The sequence below is a fragment of the Psammomys obesus genome, unplaced genomic scaffold, assembly GCF_907164565.1.
Source record: "Psammomys obesus unplaced genomic scaffold, mPsaObe1.curated_primary_1811, whole genome shotgun sequence".
Taxonomy (NCBI): Eukaryota; Metazoa; Chordata; class Mammalia; order Rodentia; family Muridae; genus Psammomys; species Psammomys obesus.
The window spans coordinates 29754318-29780664 of record NW_026593286.1 but is presented as its reverse complement, the minus strand read 5'-3'; the positions used below and the strand labels follow the sequence as shown (position 1 = coordinate 29780664).

General features: G+C 37.2%; 1 protein-coding gene across 22 annotated transcripts in view; it reads left to right on the top strand.

Moving 5' to 3' along the window:
* Positions 1 to 4799: 4799 nt before the first annotated feature.
* Abi2 (abl interactor 2) overlaps positions 4800 to 26347 on the top strand; it is a 43069-nt gene continuing 21521 nt past the window's right edge. For 2 of the 22 annotated variants that reach the window (XM_055616327.1, XM_055616323.1), the window contains exons 1-8: positions 4800 to 4967; positions 7697 to 7873; positions 9618 to 9635; positions 14366 to 14463; positions 17491 to 17637; positions 18334 to 18455; positions 20064 to 20246; positions 22931 to 23089. In XM_055616327.1, coding sequence (XP_055472302.1) covers positions 4905 to 4967; positions 7697 to 7873; positions 9618 to 9635; positions 14366 to 14463; positions 17491 to 17637; positions 18334 to 18455; positions 20064 to 20246; positions 22931 to 23089 — 967 coding nt within the window. In that variant the 5' untranslated portion in view covers positions 4800 to 4904. Of the gene's footprint in view, positions 4968 to 7696; positions 7874 to 9617; positions 9636 to 14365; positions 14464 to 17490; positions 17638 to 18330; positions 18456 to 20063; positions 20247 to 22930; positions 23090 to 26347 lie in introns of all 22 variants that reach the window. The other 20 variants (XM_055616326.1, XM_055616322.1, XM_055616328.1 and 17 more) reach the window with 12 other exon arrangements.

Here is a 26347-nt window from a genome sequence, read left to right as displayed (position 1 = left end):
GCTGGCGTCTGTTTAGCTGGATCAGTGAACACCCAGCCTGTGCCCAGTTCCCCTTTCTTAGGATTTGGCTCGCTCTGACTGGAAGGAGAGTGCCTTTTGAGAAGGACAAGTCTTGGAAGACTGGATTAAATGCTTCATTTTTGTGGATGCCCTTTTCTAGGCTCTGAAAATGTTGATATGGGAAAAGTATAATTCCATCTTATTGAAACAGAAAGACGATAATACTTTATATATTCTGAAGAAAAATAATGTAATTCGAACATTAGTATGGTAGAAAATGAAACTTGTATATTACCCATTAAAGAGAACCCAGGTGAGGCTTGGGTGAGCACAGCAGTGCAGTACATGTTTAGCATGTGAGTTTGATACCCATCACGGCAAATAACAACAACAACAAAACAGAAAAAAGGGTAATAGAAAAGAAGTCATGGTGATTCACATGTAATGTGCAAAGATGTGTTAGGTTACCACCTGTTTGAGGTAGTTTGCTGTATATAATCTGTGAGTTTGGGCAGTGAATCATGCATATATTTCTGTGTTATATAAGTTTGTAATAAATTGCTGAGAAGGTTGATAAGTGTCAATGAGAAAAGTTTTCCTTAAAATTCAGGCAGGGCATAGGTTATTGGCAAAAACTATTACAGGTGAAGGAGAAGACAAGGGTAGGAAACTATGATCCACATTTTGAGAACCATAAAACTGATTTTTCTAAAAATGAAGACTTGGTGAAGTTGAATGAGAAAGAACTTGTATACCTTCTTAGGGAAGGCTGTAAATGGTTAAGTTGAGGTGTCTGCTTATATTTAAGTGGGTAAGAGGAAGATATGGAGGTGTCAGCTGATTGGGAAAGATGAAATTTTTGGACCACATTTAAGACTCCGTGATCTGTCGGCAAACTAGTACAGAAATATTGGCAAGAGATAACTAGGGTAGTATGTGGCCAGTATGCCCCAAAGAAGAACCCAGAATGGAAGTGTTTGGGCAAGTGGACTAGGTATGTGATGTAGAGACTTGGAAAGTGTCCAACATGAGAGAAATGATGGTTTAACACAAGTGGAAGATAGTTTTAAAGGAAGTGACAGTGAGGTCGTGCAGTGTGCAAGTTAATATCCCATGTAAACAGAAGTTTAATGTGGATTGGGAGTATTTTAAGAAATAAAATATTTTAAACTGAGAGAGGAGTGAAACTTGTTTTTAGGGGCCAGTGAGATAGGTTTGAGGGTAAAAAGAATTTGTTGTAAGCTTGATAACCCGTTTGATCCCTAAGACCTACATGGTGGAAAGAGACACATGACTACACAAGTTGTCCTTTGACCTTCATGTATGTGCCATAACACATGTATCCCTTCAAAATAGTCTTGTGTGTGTGTGTGTTTTGAGACAGGGTCTCACCATGTAGTCCTGGCTTCCTGGAACTCACTACTTAGACCAGGCTGGCCTTGAATTTACAGAAATCTGCCCGCCTCTACCTCCCAAATTCTGGGACTAATGGCATGTGTACCACACCTCGCTACTTTTTAAGTTTTTAACAATAAAAAAAAAATTGTGTTTTTGTGTGTATGAGTATGCTGTATGTATGTGTATATGTGTTGGTATATGTGTGTTGTATGTATATGTGTATGTATGTGCTCTCTTTATTATATGTGTGTAGTGTATTGTGTGTATTTTGTTATATGTGTTGGTGTATGTGGTATATGCACGTGTGTGTGCGCTTTTCATATGTGTTGTATGTATGTCTGGTATGTTGTGTATCTGTGTGGAATTTGTATTTCTGTGTAGTTTGTGTATACTTGTGTATTTGTGCTATGTGAATCTGTGTGGTGTGCCTGTGTGTGTGTTATGTGTGTGGTGCATGCTTATGAGTTTGGAGATACTTGTACTTGTGTGTATACATATGAATGCTGGTAGACAGTGTTGGTTATCTTACTCTCTTGATCTCCACCTTTTGACTTGAGACAGGCTGGTCTCACTGTAACATAAACTCACCTTTTTTCTAGACCGGCCAGTGAGCTCTTGGAAGAGTTTTAATAAAATACCACACTGTCCAAAGCAATCTACAGGTTCAGTGCAACTTCTATAAAAGACCAAGGGCATCTTTCATGGAAGTAGCATTTCACAGTAGTGAAATGCTTTGTAGACCAGGGTAGCCTCGAACTCATGGCTGTCTGCTGGCCTATGCCAGGCTTGGATTACAGGTGTGTGCCATCCCTTTCTACAATTTTGTTGTTGTTGTTTTGTCTTGTTTTTCAAGCCAAGGGTCTCTCTGTGTAGTCCTTGCTGTCCTGAAACTTGCTCTGTAGACCAGGCTGGTCTCGAATTCAGATATTCACTTGCCCCTGCCTCCTGAGTGCTGGGATTAAAGGTTTGTGCCACCACAGCCTGGCTTGAAGTACAATTCTTCTATACCTAAATTTTTGTAGGTTTTTTTTTTTTTTTTGTCATGAGGGGTGAACTTGTTAGGGTTTTTTATTGCTATGAAGAGACACTATGGCCGCAGCAACTCTTACAAAGGAAAACATTTAATTGGGGCTGGTTTACAGTTTCAGAGATTTAGTCTGTTGTCAGTTGGGAAGCATGGCAGCACATAAGCAGACATAATGCTGGAGAAGTAGCTGAGAGTTCTGTATCTGGATCCACAGGTAGCAGGAAGAGAGAGCCATTGGGCCTGGCTTGAACATCTGAGACCTCAAAGCCCACCCCACTGACATGCTTCCTTAAACAAGGCCACACCTACTCAACAAGGCCACATCTCCTAACAGTGCCAGTCCCTATGAGTCAATGGGCCCTATTTTCATTCAAACCACTACAAAGGGATTTTAACCAATTGCTTGTTTTCTATCTGTTAAGATGATCACACTTTTTTTAGCCTTCCTTCTGTTAATTTGATGTATTTTATTTACCATTTTTCATGCTGTCCTATTTTTGCATCTGTGGAGTAAGTCTCACATGATCATGTCCTTGTATTTGACTTAGTATTTTGTTGAGAAGCCTTGCATCTATATGTTCATAGGATATTAGCCTTAGGTGATTTTTGTTTGTTTTTGTGTGTTGTATCGTTGTCTGGTTTTGATGTCAGGCTCATGGCGGCTTACTAGAATGAGTTTGGGGGAGTTGACTTCTTTTCTATACTTTGGAACTGTTTGAAGAGAACTGACTGGTTTTGTAGTTCTTTGGACAGGAGATCTGATGATGTGGCCTAGGTTTGCCCTAAACTTGAAATCTTCCTGCTTTAGCCTCCCAAGTACTAGGACAATAGGTGTGTATACTATACATGGTTTGTTGTTATTTGAAAGTTTGGTAAAATTCATCAGTGCAACTATCCAGTCTTGTTTTTTTGGGTAACCTGTGTCATTGATTCAATCTTACTGTTTGTTATTGGTTGATTAAAGTTTATGTGTATCTTTCTGGTTATGTTTTAGTAGGGGCAGTCTGGTCCTAGGTTTTTAAATTTATTGTCATGTAAATGTTATAATAGTCCCTAGGAAGCTTTTGTGTTTCTGTGCTGTCAGTTATAATGTGTCTTTTTCTTTTTTCTTCTTCCTTTTTTTTTTTTTTTAAGATTTATTTATTTATTATGTACACAATGTTCTGTGTTCATGTACACCTGCATGCCAGAAGAGGGCACCGGATCTCATTATAGATGGTTGTAAGTTACCATGTGGTTGCTGGGACTTGAACTCAGGACCTCTGGAAGAGGTCTTAACCTCTTAACCTCTGAGCCATCTCTCCAGCCCCCATAATGTGTCTTTTCATCTCTGATTTTGTTTGAGTCTTCTTTTTTCTCTTCATTTTTTTCAGTGATAATGTGGTATTTGGTTGTTAATTAAGTCTTCAAAAGACTTTTCTTCTTTCCTTTCCTCCAGTCCTTAGTGAAATTTGTATCTGCTTTGCGGGCTGTAGGAGAGACATGATTGGGGCAGTGGTAGACTTGAAAAACCCTGTCACTGCAGTGGCAGTTATATACAGGGATTTATTCTTTTTTTTCTCTTCATTTTCTGTCCGCCGTTTTTTGGAATGATTGAACCAGGGATGTGGCCTCTCCTTTGTAATTGAGAGACTGTGGCTATTGTAGGTTATAGCAATACTGGCACTAACGTACAGGGTTTCTGATTCAGAAACTTGGATTAGTTTCATCATGAGCCGCGGAATCTTTCTACAAAAGGTATTTGGCACTTGGCAACATAAAACATGTCACTACTATTGCTCTGCCTTGTAACCTGGAAAACAGTCATTTAGTTACTTCTTGCTGCATAGTCTGTTTTTCGGGGAGGGCCTCTGGGTTGTAGCAGGTGTGAGACTGAGGCGCTGTTGACGGCAAAGAAAGGGCCAACTTTGGCAATTTCTGTCCCATAAGGTTGTCACTTAAATTACAGGAGAACAAAGTAGCCACACATTTCAGTTTTACAATCATTTTTATATCAGACATTTTATTTACCATTATTGATACTTTGAATAGACACATTTTATGTGTGAGAATGAAAGGATTCAGGAAAGTAGAGTAAGTATTTATACATTATGTCAATGCTGCCTAAGTAGTTATATTGGGAAGATGTGTATATGTTGTCATTACTCAAAGTATACATTGGCACTCATATTTTAAATAATAGCTTCAAGGTTTTGTTTGTACTTATACAAAGATGTATAGTTAAATTGAAAATATCAATGAATGCATTGACTCATTTAGTTTTGGATTTGTGTAAAGATGGTTTTCAGAATATTTTTGACTTGGTATATAGGTTCAATAACAACAGAAGAGTTTAGATGACTAAGCAAATTAACGGTCACTGTTTTCCCCCCAGTCATCTGATAAGCAGCGAGCCCTAGAAGAAACCAAAGCCTACACCACTCAATCCTTAGCAAGTGTTGCGTATCTGATCAACACCTTGGCCAACAATGTTCTGCAGATGCTGGATATTCAGGCGTCTCAGTTACGGAGGATGGAATCTTCAATCAACCATATTTCACAGGTGAGACCATGTTATTTCTCTTTTTGCCTGTGAGCAATGTACAGCCTGTCGATTGCCTTTGTTATGCAAGTAAATGTGCATCTACTCTTTGGAAAATACAAACTTAATTTTGTGTTGTTTTATAATTCTTTTTGTGATGTTACTATCATTATGGTTTTATAGAAAAGTAAATTTTGATAGATTATATTAAAACTCAGTTGCCACAGTAACATAATCATTCCAGAAGTGAAAATTTATCTTGTTTTTTAAAAAAGTTTTTTGACAGATTTTTTTTGTGTGTCTTTACTGCTTTAAAAGTAGTGATAGCTTGGTGGCTAATTTAAATTCTTTCCTCTGTCAGTAGATTTTTTAAAACTCTCTTTTGGTGGTTTTGTTAGTGTTCTATTGTGAAGGCACACCATGAGCACAGCAGCTCTTACAACGGGAAGCTTTTAATTGAGGTTTAGTCCATTGTCACCATGGTGGGAAGCATGGTGGCACTCAGTCACATGTGGTGCTGGAGAACAGCTGAGAACTCCTCATCTGGATCTGTAGGCAGCAGAGAAACCTGTGGGCCTGCTTTGAACATTTTGAAACCCCCAAACCCACCCCCAGTGACACACTTCCTCCAACAAGGTCACACCTCCTCATCCCTGTCAGGTAGCACCACTCCCTAATGACCAAGAGTTCAAATAGAGCCTGTGGTGGCAATTTCTCTTCAGACCAGCACAGTGGTGTTAGAAATTGAACGAAGAGCCTTGCGCATGCTAGGCAGCCACTGTTTTACTGGCTAAACTGCTGAGCCCAGGTTCTGTGTTTATTAGAATGGTACCTGTCAGCCATAGCTGCCAAATGGGACAGTTTAGGAGATTAGCAAACCTTATACGTAATATCTTTACATGAAACTTTAGAATGAATGTTAAAGAAGGAGAACAAGAAAGATCAGTATTAGGTGATGAAGTTCTCGATGCAGATGAAGGACACATGAGTCCTGAAAGAGGACATAAAAGTAATTGTTTTTCAAGTTTTAACTTTGGTCGGTTTTTGTTTCTTTTTTTAGAGAGAGATATAGACATAATTACATCATAATTACATAAAAATGTCAGTAGTACAAATGTAAAATTCAAAGCAAACTCCATGGCATCAGCATGACTGTTCTAACTGTACAGAAGTCATTGAAGTCTGTACCCTTTGGGTCTGGCTAACGTCACTGCATGTTTTAATTTGCAAGTTTTTACAGTAAAGTTTGAATTCATAATATAAAAGCCATGTTTATAAAAATACAGAAAGGAAGTAGAAAAACAAACCTTTTTCTATTGCCCAACATTTTTATTCTTTTCCTCTTTTCCTTATACTGTACTTTCTCGTAGTTTTAAAAATATAGTTGTGACCTTAATAGGTATAGAATTTGGTATTTTGCTCTTTTAGCATTGAAATTCATGTTGTCATGTTGTTAGAATCCCTTTATAGAAATTCTTACTTTCCACCTGTTCGTATAGCATTCATAATATTTCTGTATTTTAATGCCATTTAAGGTAATCTTGTCGCTGGGAACAGTGGTAAACACCTGTAGTATGAGCGCTGGGGAGGCTGAGGCAGGAAGAGTGTGAGTTCAAGGCTGGTCTGCTCCTATATGTGTGCATTCGTACATGCAAACATGCACAAATATACATTTTAAATCCTGCTTTTAACTTGTGGGCTATACCAATTGGGTGATGTGCCAGATTAGATTTTGGAACATGCTTTGGCAACCCTTGCATTAGATTAAAAATGAACAAAGTCAGTAGTCTAGAGAGAAAATGGTTTATGAAATGAATATGAAGCTCTTAGTCTTCTCGTGGTGTTCCTGTCACCTTCTGTTCCTTCTGTCTTTCCCCCCACTTTACCACAAGACTCCCTTTCCTATACTTTGCCCAGTGTTTGGCCGTGAGTCTCAGCATCTCTTTCAATCCACTGCCGGGTGGAGCCTCTCAGAGGACAGCTATGCTAGGCTGCTGTCTGAGAGCATAGCAGAACATTATTAATAGTGTCAGGTGTTGGCTGTCTCCAGTGGGATGGGTCTCAAGTTGGTCCAGGCATTGGATGGACATTTCTCAGTCTCTGCTCTATCTTTATCCTTGCACATCTTGTAGGCAGGTTGAAATTTTGGGTTGAAGTTTTTGTGGATGGATTGGTGTTCCCCTCCTTCCACTAGAAGTACTGTCTAGTTAGAGAGTGTTCTATTCAGTCTTCATGACCCCCACTGTGAGGTCATTTCAGCTAGAGTACCCCCATATTTTCCCAGAAGCCTACTAGAGCCAACACCAGGAAGCTTGCTTGGACCTATGCCCCCTAAACAGATGTAGCTGATGGGCAGCTCAGATTTCATGTGGGTTCCCTAGAAGGGAGCAGGGGCTGTCTCTGACATGGACTCTGTTGCCTGCTTTTTGCTCACTCCTCCCTGGTGGGTTTGCTTTGCCAGGCCAGAGGGGAAGGGGATGCACTCAGCCCTGATGTGACTTAATGATCTGGGGTGGGTGGGCAGGGGGATCTACTCTTTTCTGAGGAATAGAGGAAGGGAAGGGGAAAAGAGGGAAGAAGGGATTGGGAAGAGAGATGGGAAGGGCTACAGTTGGGATGTAAAGTAAATAGATAAGTAATTAATTAAAAAAATATGAAGCAGTATTGAATCCCCAGTTGTATGATTACAGTTTTTATGGATATCGAAATTATCCATCTTTGTGTTGTCTTCGTTATGTTATGTCTTGCAGACAGTTGATATTCATAAAGAGAAAGTTGCAAGAAGAGAAATTGGCATTTTGACTGCCAGTAAAAACACTTCAAGAACCCATAAGATTATTGCGCCAGCCAGCCTTGAGCGACCAGTTCGTTATATTCGAAAACCCATTGACTATACGGTTTTAGATGACATTGGACATGGGGTAAAGGTAGGTGTAGTTTTTGTCAAGCTTTCAAAAGTCTACAATGGGACCATAGAAAATTAAGGTTTGTTTAATTTCCTAAAAGACCAAATCTCGGCACAGTTGTGGTTGTGAATATTGCTTACTGCTATTGTAGTCTCATTAAGTTTTTCTTAGTGTTATGTTTTCAAAAGCAGCCGTTTTTCAATGGGATTTGCTTAGCTATGCTGATAACTTACATAGGTGAAGTATAGTATAGTTGTTCCAATCTTTTAATGATGTAGTAATGACAGAAAAACCATCCAACATATTATTAAAATGTTTTTCTTATCTCAAAGATTTATCCTTAGACTTTTGGCATTAGTTTTCAGAACAGCATATGTTATTAAATATGAACTTGATATTTTTCCAGAATAATTTTATCTCAACATTTTGGATAAGAATAATATAGATAAAAGTTGCAAATTATTATTTGTTTCCAATGCTTTTAAATGTATAGCATTTTATATCTTGTCCATCTTTTAAAGATGTATTTGAGTTATCTAGTATATATATGAATTACCATCATCAAAACTATGTAGTATTAGGAGTGTGGCCCAGTAGGAGAGTATGAGCTTTTGCACACTTGCCCTGTTTTCTAGCACCAGCACTTCAGAACACCTACCAGCTATTGCTGGGGAAAAGTGTACTTCCTGTAAGTGAGTGTTTGTACTTAGGAAACGGAAACCATGTAGAGTCTCAGCTAAGTAGATTATTTACAGTTTATATTTCAGTAGTGATTGGAAAAATACTTAAGTATGGCTTCGGATAAATACATATACCTATCTTGAATCTGTATAGTTCATGCATATGATATATTTTTTAATATAAACCTGCATAAGTGAAACACAAACTATCACTTTGGCCAGAAATCGGTAAATTCCAATTTAATGTTTATGTATGTAAATATAAAACATACAATAAAAATTTATTTATAGAACAACGTTTATTTCAGTTTTTTGTTGTTTTTTTTTTTTAAGAGAAAGTATCACAGTTGTAGCGCTGGCTGGCCTGGGACTCTCTGCAGGCTAGGCTGGGCTTGAATTCACAGAAATCAGCCTGCCTCTGCTTCCAAAGTGCTGGGAATTAAAAGCATGTGCTGTCACACCCAGCTTATTCAGAATTTTGAATTAAGCACTATTATCTAGGATTTGATACTTAATTTTATAGTTGATTCTTATATATATAGATAAATGATTAATTAAAGCATATTAAAATGAGTATGTAACTAAATGATTAATTAAACTAATTCATTTTAACTTTGGGAAAGTTTGTTAAAGACTAACAGTTTCTAATAGAATGTTATAGGCTGCTACCAGAATCTGATGCCAAAAGATACTTGGAATATAAAATACATTTGTGTTTGCCTGCTTATATAACTACAGGTGGTTCCTTTGTGTAATTCTTTTTTAATCCTTAAAATAAATTATTTTTCTTTTAGGACACTCATCTCTGTTGTTGTACTTTAGGGTTCGCATATTTGAAGAACTCTTCAAAGCAATTAAAGTTTTGAACAAAACAGTGTCTTATATCATCAGTGAAACTCCTGTTCATGACACATTCCGCTTTAACCACTCTTTCTATGATCTACTGAAACATTATTTTGTTAATGCTGATTGCTTAACTTGTTTTTCTTTGTTTTCTTTCTTTTGTCTTCACATCCTGAAGTTCCAACTAACCTTTCAATGCTTTTCTTCCTTACCTCTTTTATTTGCTCCATTTATGCATTAAGTGGTTGCTTAGATTTAAGGTAAGAGATTCCAGGGCTGGATTTCCATTCTATGTTCTTATGTAGACTATTACATATGGGGAGTAAAGAGATATTTCACATTTGGCCTTTTAAAACCAACCAAATAGTCCTATTTATTTATTTTTGTCTGGCAACTTTGTTGTGTGTTTTCATGTTCCCTGAGGGTAGATATTTTTGTCCGTTTTGTTCATTGACCCATTTTTTGTGCCTAGAACAGTACCAAATACACATTAGGTGATTAGTAAGTATTTGCTGAATGAATGGGTGCTTTTGTGAAACCGAAATATAAGTTGTACTGTTGTAAAGTGTTAAGAGATATAAAATCAGCTAAATTTTTATAAATGTGGAAAATTTGTTACTGATTGGAGGGCCAACTAATACGCTTTATTTAACCCTCCCCCTGTGTAATAGTTTTTTATTCTATAAATGGTATGCTTAATTATATGGTTTGTTAACAATATGTCATTAGCTTTTGACTTCTAACAGAAAATTTGAGAAGCAAAAAATAATACCATGTGATCTGCTTTTTTTAAGTTGCAGTACATTTTTACAAAAGAATTAGTCTTTTTTAAATGGTTGTATAAAATGTTTTATTATAATCTCACCTTAAGTCTTTTTCAAGGTGAATATTGTTTGTATGCACGATATCCAAAGTTCATGATAATGCTTAAACACAAGTTAGGAATTAGAGATAGGGTCTGGAAGGTATTTCACAGTGATAGAGCACCTGCCCGGCATGTGGAGGATCTTGGTTCAGTCTCCAGCACTACAAGAAACCAATCAACCAATCAAATAAGAAACCCACACAGTCAAACAGAGCAGGTGCTGTGTGGTGAAGGATCCATGAGAAAAGCATTTCAAGTCATTCAAGAACCTGTCAAATGCAGTGTCATTAAAATGATCTTCATCAGATTATCATGCATTTCTTTTCTTCTTTTCTTTTTGGTTTTTCAAGACAGAGTTTCTCTGGATAGCTCTTACTGACCTAAAACTTGCTCTGTAGACCAGGCTCAAACTCAAGAGCTCTGACTGCCTCTGCTTTCTGTGTGCCGGGAGTAAAGGTGTTTATTACCACTGCCTGGCAACATTTCTTAGCCAAATTTTGTGATTTCTTTTCAGATATATCTTTTTCTGTTACTTTGCAGTTCGCTATATCGTCAGTGTAGTCAGTGATAATCAGGAGATAAGATGACTGTTTTACCTAGTATTAACCAGGGTTACAAAATATTTGCCTGGTCATGGCAGGTGGATCTGACAAGAGGAGAATAAAGTCACACTGGAGAATAGGCTCTAAGCCTTTACCTTGCTGGTAACCTAGGTATGTGAAGTTGTGGAAAGGTGAATACGGTGAACTAGACTAAAAAAAGTAGGCAGTTTTCAAATTTTGGTTCTTGCTCTGTTAACCTACAAAGTGGTAACAGTGTCCAGAAGAATCAACTGAAGCAAACCAGAAATAGATCCTTTTCTTTTCCTAAGCCACTCTCCCAGGCTTTTCTCTAGGTTGGACGGTTGTTTCTTTCTTGGCCTTGAAAGTCTGTTTTCATGTAAGAGAGGTCCCCAGAGGGCTTCCTAGGAAGATCCCACTGGACTTTTGCTTGGATAAGATGCCTCAATGTTTTTGCTCTTTGGTCCAAAAAGTTTCACACTAGAATCCCAAAGCATGTGCTTCTGTAGTGGTTATACTAGATAGTACTCTGGAAAGGATAATATTGGACAGAAATATGGGATAGATAATATGGACTTGACCTGTTTCCCCCTTCCTCTAATCTGTATAGATTCAAATCATACACCTCCTTTTATCTCTCTAGATTTAAATCTGTTTTTTAAAACATAAATTATCCAAACCCAGGGCTTTGAGCATATTAAGTATAAACTCAGCTACTGAGTTCTATACATCCTCAGCCCCAGATCCTTTGTTTTTAGGGTTTTATGTAGTCCAAACTGATTTTGAACTCACTCTGTAGCAGAGACTGGCATTGAATTCATCTCAACCTTCAAGTGCTGAAATTATAGACATGTGCCTGTAATTTTTCCCCCTCCTCCCTCCTTTCACCCCATCTGTTTTGTTTCGACTTAGCTCAGATTTTCTCTGTGAAACATTCTGTTGTGGATATGGCTATTACCACCATGACTCAGAGCAGTTATGATTTTCTATATGAGATCCTTACAAAATTAGGCTTACTAACATCTCTCTTGGAGTGGTGGGGAGAGCTCAAAAGACAGCTCGTGTGGTAGCTCAGCAGGTTCTTGTCCTCCCTAAGGATACAAGTGCTTAACCATGTCTGGAGACTTGGTGAGTGGTGTAGTTGCCTGTAAGCTGTCCATGCTCCTTTAAGCAATCCCTCACTCATGCTTCTGTATGTAACTCCAGTTAAATCCATGAGCTCATCAAGCCAGACTTGCGTGAACCCCTTTCTCAGTCTGTTGTTGCCACATGACATCTCCTGGATGAGTAGACATTTGTTTACATCTTTCTCAAAAAAGTCACACACCATCTTCCTCTAACAGTTTCTTTCCACGTTACTACTTCTTTTGTAAAATTTTAAAATAATTTGTAGAGATGGTTCCTCCTTTTAAACGTGTGACACATACACACACACACATATTCCTTTTTTAGACCACTTTACTTGTTTTATTTCCTTTTGAGCTTGTTTTTGGTGTGTAGATTCTAAGACTTTGAGAAGGTACTGCAATTTAAATAAAAGCACCATACACATTGACATCTAAAACAAATTATAGTTGGAAAGTTATTTTCAAGTATCTTAGTTATCCCATGTATAGAATAAAATTTTTCTCTTATTCTTTTTCTATTCTTGCTCCTTTTCCTTCCTGTTTCTAGCAAATTGAATTGTAGTTTAGTGTTTGGTTCACTTCTTATCACTTACCGTAACTTTGGGTTTTGTGTTGTTTAAAGTTGAGCTTAAAGGACTTTGGTTACTACTCAAATCTTGTTGTATCATTAAATTAAGATATGCAGTTTTTAAAAGCTGTGGTGGTTTTTTGTCAGATTATTTTACAAAATTTTCTTCAAATGTGAATTGATTTTTTTCAAAATATCTTCTGACATTTTAAAGATAAAATTTCCATACCCTCTGCCTATTAAAGAGGGAGATAGCAAGGATTATTTATTTGATAATTTGTATTTACTGTTTAAAAGTGTCAGCAAAAGGATTAGAGAAAAATGCTTTATTTTAAAATATTAACATTTCAAAGGTACCATTTGTCATTAAAGATCGTTTTAACATCACACACAACTTGTTCACTGGGCTATTCATGTGAAGAATTTATTGCTTGATATATTATTTCTTGTGTATTTGGATAAGTAATAATTAGTTTAGAACTTAAAGAATTCACCCAAGTCAGAGTTCATTTTGACAGCCTCATGTACTCTGTGACATAATTAAGATTTGTTTTCATAAAATTTATATTATAAAGTTGTTCAGGTATGTTTGCACATGCCTTTGATCCCAACACTTGGGAGGCAGGGACAGGCTGATCTCTGTGAGTTCAAGGCCAGCCTGAAACATATACTGAGTTTCAGACTAGCTAAGGCTTCATAGCAAAAATTTGTCTCAAATATATATTATAATTGTAAATCCGTTCTAATTTACAATTGAAAAGTGGTATAATATCTTAACCCTTTCATGTTGTAAGTATAAAGTTTTAATTCTGAAGACAATATTATGAAAAATTTGAGATACTTTAAGTATGTTGTAACGATGCCAATCCAAGATAATAGGGGCTTAAAATAGAGCATGTATGGATCTACTTTGTGAACAGTAATTTAACCTGTTGGTAGTATAAAACAATGTGAGGTTGCATTGCACTGTATTCCTTACTGACTCCTTATAACTGGATTTTTAGTGTTTTTTTTTTTTTTTCTCTACAAGTGCTGACATAGTCCTTTGATGACATCATTATTCTCAGATTACCCATCTTTTCTGTATTTGAAATTTCAGTTGGGAATAGGTTTATGAATGCAGTCATGGTCCGTCTCTGACTCAGGACTATGTCACACTGTCTCATGCCTCAGCTAGCCTTCAGTTTGGGCCTGAGTGGGTTTAATTCCCACTAGCAGTCACACAATGACAGTGGCTTTTGTGTTCTCAGTGATGGGTTACCTCAGTTTCAGGAAAATGCCTTGAATTTTTAGCAGCTGTCAGGTTGGTGATTTCCTCATAAGGAGAACAGTAAATCTGGTTTGTGAGAGTGATTCACAAATTGAAAGAGCTGAACTTTTCTTTGTATATCATACAATTTATCTGTATTATATAGTTTCCAGTTATAACTGAGTACATGCATAGTTGCATATCTTTAGTTGGGAAATGTGCTTATTTATGATAGACTTGTTACCTAAAGGAAACAATCCCTCAAACAAAGAATTGATTAAACAGCTTATTTTTTCTAATTGAGTTGTTTTTGTTATCACTAAAGTTTTTATAATTGTACTATTTCATTTTAGCTGAATGTAATATCAAATAGTCTAACCAGTGAGCTGTTGGTGTGATGGCCTAATGGCAAATACATTCTTCACATACAAGTTTAAAATAACTTGAAAAATTCTATTAGGAAGAGTCCTTTGAGTACAACTATAGAATAGTAGAGTAGGAATTGCATACAAATTGCATGGCCTCTAATTTTTTTCTTATTTAAACCTTCCCCTCCTTATTTTCCAAATGCCACTAAACTTCACCACGTAGAAATGAAGTTATTTTTCAACATTGTTTTAGGTCAGTACCCAGAATATGAAGATGGGTGGTCTGCCACGCACAACCCCTCCAACTCAGAAGCCCCCAAGCCCCCCTATGTCAGGAAAGGGGACACTTGGGTGAGTATGTTGTAATAGAAAACGGTTGTGTTCCAAAAACAAAACAAAAAAACCTCTATGTAAACTCGTAGAGAATATTTTCTTTGTGATGTTTCTTTTGTGTGTGTTTAACTTTTTTTTTTTTCTTCTGGTAAGCATATCTTTGTACTTTAAAAGCGGTTTAGAAATTTTGTAGTGAATTTGTAATTGAGACAAGATCCTAGCCTAAATCCATGGTTAAATATAAACTGAAGTCTAACCTTTTTCTTAGAAGATTTTAACAATCCTTTTATATCACAGTTGAATATATCAGGATATTCTTGTCAAGAGGCTGTGTGGATTATAATATTTTGTGTAACTTGTTAGGATACTTTTAGTTTTGAGTTAGGCTCTGGAGTTAACTTTATTTTACAAACACTGAGAGTTAGAAGTAAAGTGCGACCTTTTTCTTGTACCCTAACTCTTTCATGATTGAGGTCTGTGATCAGGTTTGTAATCAAAGCCAGTTGGCTGAAATTCTGGTTTCGCTCTGTTGTATGTTCTATGGTCCTGTAGTCAGTTTGTCAACAACTTAGTTTTTTCATCTGTAAAAGGAATAGTATTTGTTCTCTATCAACTTTCCAGGATTATCTTACTACAAATTGGATTTTTAGAAATGTATAAGACATGATACTTTCAGACCCACTGACTTTGTGATTAAAAAAAAAAAAAGACAAGAAGAAAACCCCAAATAAAAAATGCTCTCTTTCCCATCAAAACTTTGTCAAGCATTTTGAATTTGTATGGTACAAAGGCGAGCTGAAATATAAAGGAGGATAATGTTAGAAAGAGATTATAGTTTAGTCAGTGGAAAACATCATAAAAATTCACCCAGGAATAGGATGGTTTTAATTAATGAATTTTTTTTTTAGACTAAGTTGTCACTATATAATGTAGTTCATATCGACCTTGAACTCTTGATTCCCCCTTTCTCAAATTTTAGAATGCTGGAATTTCAAGTTTGTGCTTGTAATTCAGTTTAGAATTTATCTGAAATAATCTTTTTGTTCTTAAACTATAGTGGAAAGAATCTAATGGGGCAAATAAGATTTAAACTTGAAGGTCACATGAAAATGACTTTGTGGAGTGTGGTGACAGAGGGAACATTTGCTTTGTTTTCCTGTAGGGTATTTGCATTTCCTTCACGAGTTCTGCCTAGTGGAATTTGTTAAGGTTTACGTTAAGATTGTTATTAAGTCTCTGTAAAATTAAAATTTCTTCTGCATGCAGATTCTAAACTGTTGTGCTCATGTACCAGCAATGCATTTTCTTGGGTTTTAGCAGGAGCTTAGCTGCTCATTGGAGACCAGAGGGGCTAAGCTCCATTTGTACATTTGGTGATCATTGGCTACTTTCTTTAGTTTTTGTCTAGTCACCATATATTATTTTTTAACTTTGTTTATATAATTACTTTTCTGTATAGCTCTCTGTGAAGTTAGAATGGAACATTCTAGAGTATAGAAAGCATTGTCAAAAAGTAGTTACCTATCATATATATCACAGATATTATAATTTATATTTAATTTAAATTTAAATTGTTTGTGACATACATATGTACATTCTAACTTAAGAGATGCTTGAATTCTTAAAAAATACTTTCAATTAAAGGGCCTGGCATTTCTCCCTTTTCTTTTGACACAGTAGCACATATAATGTCCCTTATTTATTTTGTATTATTAATTATTTTGTTTATTGAACAGTACTTGAGGGAAGTAATATGAGCAGTGCCTTTGAAAAATAATCTTCTTTGCTGGGTGGTGGTGGGGCACACTTTTAGTCCCAGCACTTAGGAAGCAGAGGCCGGCAGATCTCTGAGTTTGAGGCCAGCCTTGTCTACAGAGTGAATTCCAGGACAACCAAGGCTGCACAGAGAAACCCTGCCTTGGGGAAGAAAGAAAAAAAAAAAAGAAAAGAAAAGAAAAGAAAAATAATCTCATTTAAAGCCAAGTGAGCTATAACCTGAGTGTCTAGGAGAGCGGTGCTTAAAAGAACTCTGGGAACCTCGTGGGGAGTGAGTTACTGAGAAATACAAGAGCCAGTTGAGCAGTACCTTCTTAAAGGAGAAGGAAGATTTTCATTTTCATGCCTGGGGATACCAAATTCTTTTAAAGACCTAATCTCATCCGCAAGATGCCATTTTCTTGAAGGGCTCTGTCACTGAACAACAAGAACTGAATGTCTGCTGACCAGTACTCCAGGAAGCCTCTCACATCCTCTTATTTTCATTTCTGGTTGTTTTGTTTTGTTTTGTTTTGTTTTGTTTTGTTTTTTAATTTTCTTCCTTTGAAAAGAAAACTTTGGAAAAGGGAAATGATTTGTTAATAACGTCTGGTTTGGTTTTATAGTTGAAAGTAACTAAGATGGAAGGACTTAGGTAATCTTTTAAAATGCCTTATCAGTGTTGAACTCTGATTTGGAAACGAAAAAGAGATTGTGAAGTTGAAGGAAAACATTTGGGAAAATGAATTGAGTAGTGTATTTTTAAGTGCCAATATATCTTTAATTTTTATGTGTGTAGGGTATAAAAAGGGGAATGAGTTATGTCTGGTACTGATCATCATGTGGAATTTGTGACTCCAAAAATCAAGATTTGTCATCTGTATTTTTAAATATCTGGTTAGGGAGAGAGAGGAGAAGAAGATAATTAGTGCATTCATTCAGTACATTTGGGAGATTTTGACAAGATCCTAAAATAATTCAAATTCTTCTAAGAAAAGAGTAGTCTAGAAAACATTGGCTTAAACAATGGAAAACCTTTGCATTTTCTGCGAATAAATGAACAAAATTACATTAGCATAGGGAATTGAGGTTGGAGACTGAAATTTACACGACATATTCACCAGAACTCTCTCTAATGGTAGAAGAGTTGAACTGTAGGAAAGACAATTTGATAGCTGGGTTAAACCACATTTCCTATTTTTGCTTACAAGTTGTATTTCACTGGCAACTCTGAATTTACCGTGCCGAAACTTGATTAATCACACAATACATACGCTCTTCTTTTTGTAGGCGGCACTCCCCCTACCGCACACTGGAGCCAGTGCGTCCTCCAGTGGTTCCAAATGATTACGTACCTAGCCCAACCCGTAATATGGCTCCCTCGCAGCAGAGCCCTGTGAGGACAGCTTCTGTGAATCAAAGAAATCGAACTTACAGGTATTTTCTCTACCTCAGTGCAAACATGATGGCCAGAGCACCATAATCTGTTGAGACAACTTCAGTGAAATCTCTCTCATTCTCCAAGCACTAACTTCTTTTTCTCACTCTGCTCTCCCAAACCTCATCTGAGTCTTCCTCTCTCTCCTCATGTTCTGATGCAACTTTGAGCAGGCAGGAAGGTGAGAAAGACAGCTCAGAGTATAAACTCTTCAACAAAGATAAAACTTACATTAATCTTAAAAAACATTATTAACCAGGAATGGAAATTGCAAGTTATTTTTTGGTGGAAATTTACAGATGAAAAAATATTCATAATAAAATGTTAGTATATCACCATACCATTACAAACTTAAATAAAATAATTTAGTAAAACTTACTATAAGCTTCTTTAGATAGGTATTAAACCAGGATATAAAAGATAATATTCATTATTTTACTGTGTTAAGTACCAACAACTTGCCCTTAACATTTATAGAGAATGTCCTTAAAATTTTTTGTAAGATAGACCTTATAAATAGGCATCAAAACAAGCTTACTGAACTCAGAGTTTCTCCTTATTTGTTAAGAAATTCATAGTTGAAATGGAAGCCTTTTGAATTATATTCCTGTAGCTATGTCCATTTCAGAAATACTTGGAACCCTGATATCTTGCTTTCTGTATTCATACTTTGGCGGCTCTTACTCCTTCAGCAGCAGTGGGAGCAGCGGGGGGAGCCACCCGAGCAGCCGGAGCAGCAGTCGGGAGAACAGTGGAAGCGGGAGTGTGGGGGTTCCCATTGCTGTTCCTACTCCGTCTCCTCCCAGCGTCTTTCCAGGTAAAGCACTAGTGGTCATTTGTTTGGTTTTATTTTGTGAACTTTAATTCAATTTGTTATTGAATTATAGTGAGTTTTCCTATGTGTGTGTGCGTATATGTGTGTGTGTTGTGTGTCGCTGGCTGTTGGAACCGTAGTCTCCTGTAGATGGGTTTTCTTCTTAATAAAGATTTTAAAGAGGACTTCCTTAGCGCTCTGTAAGTAGTGGGATGTCTGTGTATATCCAGCTGATTGTAATGGTTTTGTTTTTTCTCTGTTGGTCTGTTACTATGTTCTGTGTCTTTGTTACTAGTTCAGTTGGTGCTCTGAGGTTTCATCTTCATCATTGTATGAGTTAGTTGTTTAGTTTCTGTTAGTATTGTAACAGTGCGTCTTCTTGGAAATAGTGATGACATGGTTTGAGAATCATTTTGGTAACAAAGGATGGGAAATATCAATTTAGAGGAGCATTATAATTCAGTAGTTTCTGAAAAACTATTTCCTCCATTCCCATAAACAAAAATATAGTTGATTTGAAGACACATAATTTGAATTTAGTTTTAAAAGCATGAACATAAAAACAGCAAGATAGTGACTGGAGAGACAGTCATGATTAACAGCTCTCACTGCTTTTGCAGAAGACCCAGGTTTGGTTTCAGACTGGGTGGCTGAGAGCTGCCTGTACTGTAACTCCAGCCCCAGGTGATCAACACCCTCTTTTGGCATTCAGTCTTATATACATGTAAGTAAAAATCTTAACTAAACATCACGATAAGCCAGGTGTGTTAGCACACCCTTTAAACCTGGCACTCGGAAGGCAGAGGCAGATGGATACTGAGTTTGAGACCAGTCTGGTCTACAGAGTGAGTTCTAAGATAGCCTGGGCTACACAGAAACCCTGTCTCCAAAACCCAAAATCCAAACCAAACCAAAATAAACACAACCGAAACCCAGGCAGATAGACTTATGTGGTAGGTTGTGGTACATGCCTTTAAAACCCGACATGCATAGGCGGAGGCAGGAGGAGAGTGATGTAGGCGCCAGTGCGCCATGTGGTGAGAGCTCCTGTCTCCCTGCAAGACAGCATATCCAACCATAACAGTACAGATACAGAAGACCTTTTACAAAAATCTGGAAAATGTAGTGCATGTTTGTGTTAAGGTTTTTGTTTTATTTTGTTTTTTAATGATAAGATACTGTTTGCAATAATGTGCCTGTTTTCTGATTTGTGTTATAATTGTAACAGAATATTGTTTTTTTTTAAAGGTACTAAAGTTTTATGTACTTAGAACATTTTATGATTAAAAGAAGAATATGCAGGGGGGGAGGGATGGGGCTATAACAAGGATGTAAAGTGAATAAAAAAAACAATATACAGGAAGTAGTTTTTTCTTAGTTTTGTAACTCTAGGCAAAAAGAAAGGTTTGTTTTTAACTAATTAACATTTTCTATACTACCCTGAGCATCTTGAATCACTGGTTGCTCACCTAATAACCTCAACCACTCTCTTTTCAATGCTCTGTTCTTTTGCCTAGTGTTAAGTGCTGAATACTCTAATATTCCAATGCTACTTCTCACGCTAATGTGACTGCCTTATTAATGCTGCCTCTTACTCCTCTTTCCCATCAGCCCCTGCTGGCTCTGCTGGCACTCCTCCCCTTCCTGCTACTTCTGCATCTGTCCCCACCCCTCTTGTTCCTGCTACTGTCCCCTCCTCCACTGCCCCAGATGCTGCTGCTGGGGGTGCACAGACCCTTGCTGATGGCTTCACTTCTCCAACTCCCCCTGTTATTTCTTCCAATCCCCCTACAGGTGAGTATTGGCATGGCATACAGAACCAGTCATCTGGCCATTCTTTGCTGAAACTCCAGCTGCATGATATGTGTTGGTTTGGTTTTACTTTATATTCTTTAAAAAGGTGATGATCAATATTTTAACTGGAAAATGGCATGTGAACAAAGAATATCCTGGGAAAATTGGGGTAAAGTCTGATACATTTGTCCAATAAAGTAGCACAGACATAAATGTTGTCCTAATTTATTCTGTTAAAGATTTGTGCACTCAGTATGGAGTCAACTTTCTGTCTAGTTGTGAAAATTTAACCATTACAAGTATGAAAGGGGGACCGGGGAGAGTGCTGAGTTGGTAAAGCGCTTGCTGTGCAAGCATGAGGACTTGAGGCCACCCACATAAAAAGCCAGGCGTGGTGGACCGGTGTATGTTTGTAATCCCAGTGTGGAGGAGCTGAAGGTGGCTGTGTCCCGGGGCTTGCTTACCAGTCGGCCTAACCTGGTGGGTAAGTGCCAGGTCCTAGTGAGAGACATTGTTTGAAAACATCAGATTGAGGGCTCCTGAGGAGCAACACTAAAAGTTGACCTCTGACCTCGGCATGCTCATCTATTCACATGCACATGTATCTGCATATAATACCTCTGTGGCAAACACAATACTATTACAGGCTGAGCAATTAACAAAAACAAGCTGATGAAAATTGAAAAATATATTTGAATACAATATTTTATATAGCAAATTATAAACCTTTATGTTTATAATCAAAAAGTTTGCTTATATTTTAGCAGTACAGACACTCATAAACTATACTCCTTTGAAGTATAGTGTGTGTGTGTGTGTGTGTGTGTGTGTATGTGTGTGTGTATATATATATATATATGTATGTATAGAGGGGGGGAGTGTTCAGGATTATTTAAGTTGACTGGTGCTTGATTTCAAATTTCAAGGTAGTGCTAGGGAGATGCCTCATCAGATAAAGAGCTTGCTTTTCCAGCTGGACAACCAGAGTTTGGATCTATGGGACCTATATGGTGGAAAGAGAACCAGCTCCTCTAAGTTGTCAAACACATACACATTCTCTGTGTATGAACGCGCCCTCCTAGTAGATAAATGTAGTCATTCTTTTAAGAAAGATTTCAACCTCAAATACATTTTGCTGGGATAGGAGAATACATTTAACAGTTAATATGATGCTGGTTAGTAAATGGATCCTCTTTTTTTGAGACCGGGTTTTTCTGTGTAGCCTCATGGTATGGCATCTCCCCCCCTTCTCTGTGTTCTCATGAGCCCTTTCCCTTCCACACCTTGTTGCCTGCTAGTGTTCTTTCATGGGTGTTCCAAAGCTCTGTTACAAGAGGCCCCTGGCTGAGTGGGGACCAAGTGAAGGTAAAGGCAAGGTAAAATTTGGGGTTTGAATTATATTATGTAACTGAATGGATTAGGAAAGAATGTTTCCAAGTGATGTTAGCAGTGAGTAATTCTGAAGAGGTGAAAGAGGTTGAAATGAGTAATAGACCTGGATAGGTTTCTGGGTGATGAGAAAATTTTGATTTATATTTCATACAATAATTTTAAGACAATCTAGCTTCAGGAAGGTATTTTTGTATTGTGTAAAGATGGGTTTGACTTGGAGTTACAGCAGCAAGATTTTCTGGAAATACTTTGTTTTCTTTTAAACAGTGTTCTTTAACTTATCACCACCATTATTTTGTATCAAACATTTTTCATTTCTTTCTCTCCCAGAATAGATTCTTTGTTTAATCTCTAGTGTTTAGTGGCTGCTTTAAATAATAATTTTTTTTTTTTTTGGAGAGGAGGGGGGAGAAACAATCTGTTTTTTGTCCTATAACAAAATACTGTAGACTAGATTATTTATAAGTTATGTTAGTCTGTTTGGCTCATAGTTCTGGAGGCAGAATATACAGAATCAAGGTGCTTTATGTTTTGAAAGACTATGTTTATAGGATATAAAAAGAGAAAATCCACTTTTTTGATAATGACATTATTCATTGATGAGAGCAGAGCCCTTACGACCTGATCACTGTTTACAGCTGTTGCCTCTCAACCCTGATGTACTAGACCAGTGACTTCCTAATCCTGTGACCCTTTAATACAGCTCCTCATGTTGTGGTGGCCCCAATCATAAATTTATTTCGATTGCTACTTAGTATCTTTAATTTTACTACTGTTATGAATTGTGATGTAGCCAGGTGGTGGTGGCACACACTTTAATCCTAGCACCGGGGGAGGGCGTAGAGGCGAATGGATCTCTGTGAGTGTGAGGCCACCCTGGGCACCGAATGAGTTTCAGAAAAGCAAGGGCTACACAGAGAAACCCAAAAAAGAAAAAAAAAATGAAATGTAGATATCTGATAGGCAGGATATTTGATATATGACCCCTGGGTTGATAACAGCTGCACTGGAGACTTAGCTTTGGTGACACAGTCAGTCTGTAACAGGGTACATTTTAATTAAAACGGTCAAATGATTAAGAAAATGTTTTACATTTGGATGTGATTTTTTAGTTACTTTCCTACTCTTGTGCTGTGATACAGTGCCAGCAGAGCAGCAGCTATCATTTTGCATTAAATTGGCTGAATACTGTTATTTTTAATAATCTTACTTGAAAGTGAGTAAATGAACATAAAGTATTTTATTATCCAAGGTTCTTTTAATGATACATCTATGTTCTGTCCCTTTTCCAGGTCATCCTGTTCAGTTCTACAGCATGAATAGGCCTGCCGCTCGCCACACACCACCCACAATAGGGGGCTCATTGCCCTATAGACGCCCCCCTTCTATAACTTCACAAACAAGCCTTCAGAATCAGATGAATGGAGGTCCTTTTTATAACCAGAATCCAGGTTAGAGTTTTCTTTTGCTGTTTCTTCTCCTTTCTTTTGCATTGCACCTTAAAAACAAACAAAATAAATAAACTCTTTTGTTACACATAATTAGCCCATATAATAGGTGTTTATCCCATACATATAGGTACTTTAGACTGTTGTTGAATGGGTGGAAAAATGAACGAATACTAAATTTTTAATAATACTGTGTTTCCACTTTACAGAGTCAATACATGATTTATACGTAAAGCTAAAGAGGTCATCCTCCCAATCCCTAGAGAATGCAAGAAAAACTGTAGACTACATGAGTGTATTGTGTCAATTTACGGTTTTGTGTTTTAATTTTTGCCTGTGTGAACTCTACTGATTTAAGGACAAATGATTTTGTCTCTCATAAGCCTTGACTTTATGGAGTGGAAGTTTATCTATTTGGCTGCTATATGATAGTAAAACCTTAGTTACATCCTTAGAATCTTGAAAAAAAAAAAGACTTTCCTTTTACTTATTAACACTTGATTCATATATAGGAAATAAGATTGGTGATAATTTTTAAATTATTTAATTTTTAAAAATTTGATGTGTATATAGTATACATTTGCAAATGTAAATGTTTGTATACCATGTATGTGTCTAATGCCCACAGAATCCATAGAGGGAATTGCATCCCCTGAAACTAGAGCTACAGATAAATGTGAGCTGCCATGTTTGTGCTGGGAATTGATTGAATCTAGGTCCTCAGGAAAAGCAGTTGTGCATTTAATTAGCTGCTGAGCACTCTTTCAAGATTGGTGATCAATTATAAACCAAGGCCAAGGTGCTTTGTTTGCTTGCTTGCTTGCTTGCTTGCTTTTCAAGACAGGGTCTCTTTGTGAAGCCTTGGCTGTTTTGGAACTAACTGTAGACCAGGCTGGTCTGATCTCAAAGATCCACCTGGCTCTGCCTCCCAAGTACGGGGATGAAAGGCGTGCACCACCACCGCCTGGTGAACTTAATGTTTTTTTTAATTCTGTAGTTCATGCATTTTCTATGTTGGTTTCTACCTGCCTTCAAATGAAGTTTTGCTTTTCCTTTTTCTTTGTTTTTTTCTTTCTGCACTCTACCTGCCAAGCCTTTTCTGGTTTTCGGAGGGGAGAAAGGAGGAAGGGCATACTCTGGTGGTGGAGTCCCTGTTTGTTTTTATGCAGTGCTATTCTGAGAACAGTTCAAAAGTACTGTTGGATAGCAAACAAAAGCCTTGTTTCTTTGTTGAAGTTTCTTCACTGTCCTGGGCTCCTCTCCTGCTGAATGCTGGATTTGGAGTGTAGCCAGTACAAAATGCAGTCTAAATCCCCTAACTGCTTTGATTGAAATACAGTTCTCTTCTCATACTTAGTGTTTTAGGCTGTTTTCTCTTAAAATTCATTTCCATGATAAATATTGCTAGAATATGTCACATACTCTACTTCTAGTGTTTTCCAAATTTGTATTTCGGTTTTGTTTTCCAAATATGCATTTTAAGTGTGTTTTGTTCTTAAATTCTCTCCCCCACTTTTAGAAATGTGTCTTCTTTAGACAAGTTTTGAACTTGTAGTTTCACATGATTGTCCTGCCTTAGCCTAAGTGAGAATATTACCCCATGGCTGGCCATTACATGAATATTTGTTGTTGTTGTTCTTAAATTTTAGTTTATTAGCTATAGCTTACTTAATAGTTTTGTGGAAGATGGTCTAGCTCTCTTGGGTATCTGAAAATTACTGCTTATAGTCCCTTTCTTACTTTATTTAAAGGTTTGAAACAATGATGTTGATCTGAAATGGGTTAGATCCCTAAGGAGGTTGAGAAAGGTTTCATGTTACAGCTCTGATACCAGCTGTACAGGGTACATAGTGAGAGTATGGAGGGGATATTTCTTGCTGTGTGTATGTACTCAGTAGTTCTATGACAGTTCTGTAGATAAAATTTGACAGCTGTTTAAACATCTGTTTCATGTATTTAATTTTTGAAGTACTGAGTCTAGGGCTTTGTATGTGTTAGGCAAATGCTCTGTCCACCCTTGAATTCAATTTCTAATGCACTAAAGATTTCATAATTCATAATGCTTTCTTTATAAATCAGATTTATATATGCCAAATACATTTTAAAGTATAACTAAATCAGTAGGGAGCGATTCTAATCATAAGTATTTTATATACTCAAAGTAAGGTGAATTAGAATTGGGCTGTGAGAGGCAGCTCAGTTGTGACTTTGTATTTTCTGTATTCTGAGTTCTACCTTTCTTCTCTTGGATTTTGGTAACTTTAAAGAAGACAGTTATAACTCAGTTAATCAGAGGGCATTTTAAACCTAATTAAAAACAAAAACAAAATAAAAAAAAATGGGCTTGATGGTGCACACCTTTAATCCCAGCTCCCTGGAGGCAGAGATGTGCCTGGTCTACAGAGTAATTTCCAGGTCAGCCCAGGCTACCCAAAGAAACCTTGTCTCAAAAAACCAAATCAAAACAAACCAAACCCAAAATACTGAGCTGCATCATATTATTCTGGTGGGAAAGGTCTCTAGTGTTTGAACTGTGACCCTTAAGTATGCTAAGCAAGTGTTCTATTGTTGTCCTTCACCTTAACCTCTAGCATGTTTTTTCTTTGACAACTTTTTTTGCTCAGTGAGCTATTTTGTGAACAAAATGATTCTTGTATGAACCCATATTTTGCAGTCAGAGCTTTGCTATGGATACATGCTTCTAAAGAATGAAGTTTGACAAGGCACTGGGGTTCTGTAAGGTATAAATCTGACAGCATTTCCACCAATGTACAGTTTGTTTTGACTCTGTAAAGGGTTGTGTAACAGGAATTAAAATATGAAATGATAGTTCAAGAAAGACAGTAGTTGTATTCTAATGAGATTTTAGAAGCAAGTTATTGAAGGAAATACTTTCAATTAGATTAGAACATAACTGAAACCTTTTGATTCCCCCCTCCCCCACAAGATATGGTTTCTCTGTATAACCTTGGCTGTCTTGGACTCTGTAGACCAGGCCGGGCTCAAACTCACAGAGATCCCCCTGCCTCTGCGCCCCCCCCCCCCCCCCCCCCCCCCCCCCCCCGTGCTGGGATTCCCGCTCTGCACCACCATGCCCGGCTTGATTCTCTTTTAAAAAATGTCTAAAGTCAGATGCCTCCGTTGTTAAGAGTGCCCCCTGCTCTTCAATTCTGAGTCTAATTCCCAGCAACCACATGGTGATTTACAACCATCTGTACTGTTTTCTGATGCCCTCTTCTGGCCTGCAGGTGTATATGCAGA